Consider the following 6,990-nt stretch of genomic DNA (forward strand, 5'->3'; position numbering starts at 1 on the left):
CATTCATCATCTACATCGCGCTTACTAGTCCTCATCCATGTAAGCCTGGGTCTTCCAACTCTTCTAGTGCATTGTGGAGCCCAGCTGAACGTTTGGTGAACTAGTCTCTCTTGGGGATTGCAAAGAGCAAGAACTAATTTTAGATCTAAAAATTCACACGTAGATAAATTTTTCATTTCACGTTACAAATTTGATAAAAATGATAAAGTTAGACAGGATCTAATTAAAATCAAAGATATTGTCTCGTTTGGTACATGTTTGAAGTACGTTTCACACGATATAAAAGAAAATCATTTTGGAAATTTTATTAAATAATGTTTTTGGAAATATTATTAAATAATGTTTTACCTCCCAAAATGATGACAAGAGAACAATGAATTTTGAAAAGCTATGATTGCTGTGAAATAGATTTTATTCACAAGATGTTTTCTTTTTTTGTTGTTGTTGTTGTTGTTTTATTTAATAATAATGATGATAATAACAATTATTATTATCATTATTATTATCATCATCATCATTATTATTGTTGTTGTTGTTATTGTTGTTGATGTTGTTTTATATAATGACAATAATAATAAAATATATTATCATTATTACTATTATTATTATTATTATTATTATTATTATTATTATTATTATTATTATTATTATTACTGTTGTTGTCATTATTGCTGTTGTTGTTTTTATATAATAATGATGATAATAATAATTATCATTATTATTATTGTATTTTAATCAGTTAATTGATTATTCAATTAATAAATTAATTCATTTAAACCTACCAGTGATGATTAAAATAACCTTTTACATAATTATACTAAGCAAGCAAATTTAGAGGTTATATATATACACATATATATATATATATATATATATATATATATATATATATATATATATATATATAAATATATATATATATATATATATATATATATATGTATTTATATATATATATATATATATATATATATATATATATATATATATATATATATATATATATATATATATATATATTACTCTCTACAATGTTTACAACACTTCCAAAAGGCTCAAATACTTTATATTACTTTAATTACTATCAACAATTGAAATATGGTTATTATAGTTATTATTTTTATTCATTATTATTATTATTATTGTTATCATTTATTGGTATTATGTTATTATTATTATTTATTATCATTATTATTATTATCATTTATTGGTAGGATAACATAAGCTATATATATATATATATATATATATATATATATATATATATATATATATATATATATATATATATATATATATAGATATATATATATATATATATGTATATATATATATATATATATATATATATATATATATATATATATATATATATATATATATATATATATATATATAGCGTTGCCAATAGCTTCTCTTTTGCTAAGCAGCGTTACCAACTACAATATGTCTCCATAGCTTCCCGTATTATTATTATTATTATTATTATTATTATTATTATTATTATTACAAGCTAACCTACAACCCTAGTGAGAAAAGCAAGATGCTATAAGACCAAGAGCTCCAACAATGAAGAATAGCCCAGTAAGGAAAGGAATCAAGCAAACAAATAAACTACAAGAGAAGTTATTAAAAAATCATAATTAAATATTTTAAGAACAGTTAGAACATTAAATTACATTTTTTATATATAAACTATGAAAAATAAAAAAAAAAATAAAACAGAGGAAGAAGAAATAAGATAGAACAGCGTACCCGAATGTACCCTCAAGCAAGAGAACTCTACCCCAAAACAGTGGAAGACCATGGTACAGACGATATGGCACTACCCAAGACTAGAGAATAATGGTTTGGTTTTGGAGTATTATTATTATTATTAATTGCTAAGCTACAACTCTAGTTGGAAAAGCAGAATGATATAAGCCCGGGGGTTCCAATAGGGAAAATAGCCTAGTGAGGAAAGGAAACAAGGAACAATGAAATCTTTTAAGAACAGTAACATTAAAATAAATATCTCCTATATAAACTATAAAAATTTTAACGAAACAAGAGGAAGTGAAATAAGATATAATAGTGAGCCCAAGTGTACCCTCAAGCAAGAGAACTCTACCCCAAGACAGTGGAAGACCATGGTACAGAGGCTATGGCACAACCCAAGACTAGAGAACAATGGTTTGGTTTTGGAGTCTCCTCTTAAAAGAGGTTCTTAACCCAAGACGGTGGAAGACCATGTTGCAGAGGCTATGGCACTACCCTAGACTTGAGAACAATGGTTTGGTTTTGGGGTCTCCTCTTAAAAGAGGTTCGTACCATATAGCTAAAGACTCTCTTCTACCCGTACCGGAATTAATGAGGCCAACTGTGCGAGAGAAAAAGTAGCTTGATCATTTCCCTGAAGGGTTGAGACGCCTAGCTACTTTTGGGCTTATTCTCCTTCCAGGCATATTTTTCCAGACGACCTGGAAACCCACTGGTTCTTTCCTTTCTGGAGTAATGAAGCGGAAGGACCATCCGTCTAACGAATAAAGATGTGTCTTTCCAAAAACATTCGCTGAGTAATTTTGATAAAAATTATAATAATAATAATAATTATTATTATTATTATGAATATAATTATGATGATAATTTCAATAATGATAATAATAATAATAATAGTAATAATTTTAATGATAATAATAATATTAATAATAATAATAATTATAGTAATAATAATAAAGATAATAATAATGATAATAATGATAATAATAATAATGATAATAATAATAGTAATAATTTCAATAATAATAATAATAATAAAAATGATATTAATAATAATAATAATGATAATTATAATAATAATAATAATAATAATAATAATAATAATAATAATAATAATAATAATTCCATCTTCTCCGTCATGGACTTGCGCTGCCACTCACCGAAGGATGTCTTCTTCGACGACTTGGGACATACAAGACGACGACTCCTAACGACCAAGCCCCTCTTTACGCCCTGGTCGAACAATTTGTCGAACCGGGTTGTCGAACCTATTTGTCAAACGGTTCGAAGAGGTAAACTCAGTCACATATGTGTAAGGTTTGTTAACAATGAAGCCCCGCCCACAAAAGTCAGGCGAGAACAGACTTTCTTCAAACCATTCATCGAACGTGTTCGACAACCAGATACCCCGTTCACACGTTCGAACATCACAGCAATCACTTGTCTGTCGAACCGCGTTCGGCTCTTGCTAGATAACACATTCGTCCAGATCATTTCGCCTAACAGTCGTTCATTTTCCAAACGATCTGGAATTGCCTGGAAGAACACAATCCACCAGACCTGTTCCGTAACTTTAATTTCGAAATAGTGATTTGAAATTAACCAATTAACCCCCCCCCCCCCCTGCTCTAGTTATGCTGGAAGTGTATTCTCCCACATCCCCACCCTCTTTTTTTAATCCCTACCTCGTTCCAGAAGCCTTTGAACCAGCGACCTATCCAGCCGCCCTGGAACTCCCTGGAAGAATTTCTCATTTTCCTTCCCCATCGTTTATTTCCCTCCTGGAATGATCATTCGACATGAAATAGGATCCTCGCTGTTAGGAACCCTTTTCAAACTCGAGGGAACAGTCCAAAAGCAGGCTTCTATTATCCTGCAAGAGCAAACGAAAAGGATTAAGGCCTACTCCTACTGCAGGAGGGAGATGCCCTTTGTTGCAAAATCATTCGCTCAACCTCCTCTCTCTCTCTCTCTCTCTCTCTCTCTCTCTCTCTCTCTCTCTCTCTCTCTCTCTCTCTCTCTCCTTTTGTCCTGGAAGGGCGAGGCGAATCATTTCTGGAATGATCCAACCTTTTCCAGCTGAGTAAGGATGAGCTTCAAGATCTAGAGCGATAAGTCAGTTCACCAATTTGCATGGGTAATGAAGTAGCCGGCAAAGAGGTCATTGAGAGGTCATGAATTTCGGCGGGAGGTGGCACTCCTGGGGCCGGGTTTACTGGTGGTGGGGGGGGTTCATGTAGGGGTTTTTCCACTCCCTTGGGGGGTGGTTTACTGGGGATGGCGATGTAGGGTTGTGGTACCCCTGGGGGACTGTGTTTACTGGGGTGGCAATGTAGGGGTTGTGGCACTCCTGGGACTGGGTTTACTGGGGTGTGGAGATGAAGGGGTTGTTGCACTCCTGGGGGGCGCCAGGTGGCACTCCCGGGGGGGTGCCAGGTGGCACTCCTGGGGCCAGGCTTACTGGGGGTGGCGATGTAGGGGTTGCGGCACTCCCGTGGGACTGTGTTTACTGGGGGTGGCCATGTAGGAGTTATGGCACTCCTGGGGGCGTTTACTGGGGGGTTGATGCAGGGGTTCTGGCACTCCTTGGGGGAGTTTACTGGGGGTGGCCATGTAGGGGTTGTGGCACTCGTGGTGAACTGTGTTTACTGGGGTGACTATGTTGGGGTTCTGGCACTCCTTGGGGGCGTTTACTGGGGGTGGTGATGTAGGAGTTGTGGCACTCCTGGGACTGGGTTCACGGGGTGGTTGATGCAGGGGTTCTGGCACTCCTGCGGGGATCACTGGGGTACTTGATGTAGGGGTTTTGGGGGGTGGGAGACAGAATAGTATGTGATAATGGATCAGAAGCTTCCTCATAATTTTTTTTTTTTTTTTTTTGGGGGGGGGCGGGCGGCGGGGAGTATTTCCCGGTGTTTTTATTTACCAAAAAATTCTCGGGAGGAAAGAAGCAGAATATTGTACCTTTATAAAGGGTATGAATCTTCCTGTTTTTTTTTTTTTTTTTTTCAACGTGGTTTTTTTTTCAAAGATTTTATCTTCAACTCTTAATAATTATTTTCTTTATTTCCTTATATTTTTTTTATTTGATTCATTCCTGTGTTTATTTCAATTAGTTTCCCTTTTGTTTTTATTCCCGTGTGTTTTTAGTGTTTATTTCTCTTAATTTTCCTTTTGTATTTTTCCCCCATATTTTTATCAATTTTGTCTTTCACTCTTTACTATAGTTTTCTTTACTTATTTTCATTTCTATTTTTCTAAGTGGCATCTGGACGAGAGGCTCTATTGACTTGTTTATATGATACAAAGTCGTAAAATTAGTTTGTTCAGTCAGATTATCATTGCCCAGCGGATCGATTCACGTTTTCAATATATTGATGATTGCAGATTCAAAGCCTCATTATGCATGTACAGTAGGACGCAGGAAATCCTGGCACACCTCGCTTTGCCCACTGCCTCTCTTGTGACCTCTGCCATTCCTTCCTGCCTAGCTGTTTGGTTACTCATCGTGCAGTAAGGAGTACTTCCTGTGTCCAATAGTACAGCTATTTGATTCATTACGGTGTTTCCTTATCTTCTATTTTGTTTCATTTTCTTGAATTGATTCCTTTCTATTTTCTATTTCATAACTTATGATGTTTATTTTATTAGTCATCTTTTTAATCTCTTAATCTATTTCCCTTTTCTTGACTTCCCTATGAGCTAAAAATGGGGGTTTTGTGGGAGCCCATAGGTCTATCTGCTGAGTCATCAGCAGCCATTGCCTGGCCCTCCTTGATCCTAGCCTAAATGGAGAGGGGGCGTGGGCGCTGATCATATGTATATATGGTCTCTCTATAGGGTATTGTCCTCCTCGATAGGGCAATGTCACTGTCCCATGCCTCTGCCATTCATGAGCGGCCTTTAAACCTTTAAGTAGTAGCACTAATATTGGTTATGGTAGCAACAATATAAGTAACTTTAGTCCATTTCTTTTAGCGATGCAGATTTGCACCGACTCGCAGCGGTGCCCTTTTAGCTCGGAAAAGTTTCCTGATCGCTGATTGGTTAAAATTATCTCATCCAACCAATCAGCGATCAGGAAACTTTTCCGAGCTAAAAGGGCACCGCTGCGAGTCGGTGCAAATCTGCATCGCTAAAAGAAATGGACTATAGAGGGTCAGCCAGTAGAGAGCATGCCTTCGCCACACCAAGCAGTCTTATTTTCCTCTTAACTTCACTGCGTAATTATACTTCGATGTATTTTCTTCCAAATATGATGGATTTGTCCTTGGGGTCTATTCCATATGTCCACAAAGTTTCGTTTGAATTGGTTCTGTAGTTTTTTGCGTAATGTAGTTCACAAACAAAAAACTAAACTAAGAAAATATTTTGATATTTAACGCTGCATACTTGTACTGTACTTTGATGTACATTACCCAAAAAATTACAGATTTATCCTTGGGTCATACCTAATATGGCTACCAAGTTTGGTCAAAATTACTACAAAATTACTTAAAAAAAAAAAAAAAAAAAAAAAAAATTTCCATTAACGTAACATTTACCATTGCGATTATTTTCAAAGTACTTCTGCTTACTTGTACGTTGATGTACTTTATCCAAAATATTACAGATTTATCCTTGGACCATACCTACCAGGACTACCAATTTTAATCAAAATCGGTACAGTAGTTCCTGTGTAAAGTTGTCCACAAACAAATAAATAAACGACGTATCCAGAGTCAATCCAGATTATGAATAGTAAAAACAAAGAAGAAATGTAGTAGTTATCTATATTGAATTTGCTATATCTTGAAAATAAAACAAGGCTTGGTGAATAAATAACACTCTGGGTATTAGACTAACATCATGCATATAAAATTAAAAAAAAAAAAGAATAATCTTCCACGCCATGCAATGGATTAGATTTATAAAAACTCAAGAACATATGTTAATTCAATGGAGAAAATCGGCTAAGGTCCTCTAGTGACGTCATTGCATTAGCTCCACCCCCACCACCTCAGTTGAACAAGGACCTCTAGTGACGTCACGGCATAAGCTCCACCCCCACCACCTCAGTTGAACAAGGACCTCTAGTGACGTCACAGCATTAGCTCCACCCCCACCACCTCAGTTGAACAAGGACCTCTAGTGACGTCACGGCATTAGCTCCACCCCCACCACCTCAGTTGAACAAGGACCTCTAGTGACGTCACGGCATAAGCTCCACCCCCACCACCTCAGTTGAACAAG

At 35.6% G+C, this 6,990-nt stretch overlaps 1 protein-coding gene across 1 annotated transcript; it reads right to left on the reverse strand.

Annotated features, from left to right (window-relative positions):
* Nucleotides 1-3,854: 3,854 nt before the first annotated feature.
* LOC137622659 (uncharacterized) lies at nt 3,855-5,316 on the reverse strand. The gene is made up of 3 exons (XM_068353259.1): nt 5,198-5,316; nt 4,359-4,549; nt 3,855-4,312 (listed from the first exon to the last, which is right to left on the reverse strand). The coding sequence occupies exons 1-3, from the start codon at nt 5,314-5,316 to the stop codon at nt 3,855-3,857; spliced, it is 768 nt and encodes a 255-aa protein (XP_068209360.1).
* Nucleotides 5,317-6,990: the final 1,674 nt, after the last annotated feature.

The sequence above is a fragment of the Palaemon carinicauda genome, chromosome 29, assembly GCF_036898095.1.
Source record: "Palaemon carinicauda isolate YSFRI2023 chromosome 29, ASM3689809v2, whole genome shotgun sequence".
NCBI classification, from domain to species: Eukaryota; Metazoa; Arthropoda; class Malacostraca; order Decapoda; family Palaemonidae; genus Palaemon; species Palaemon carinicauda.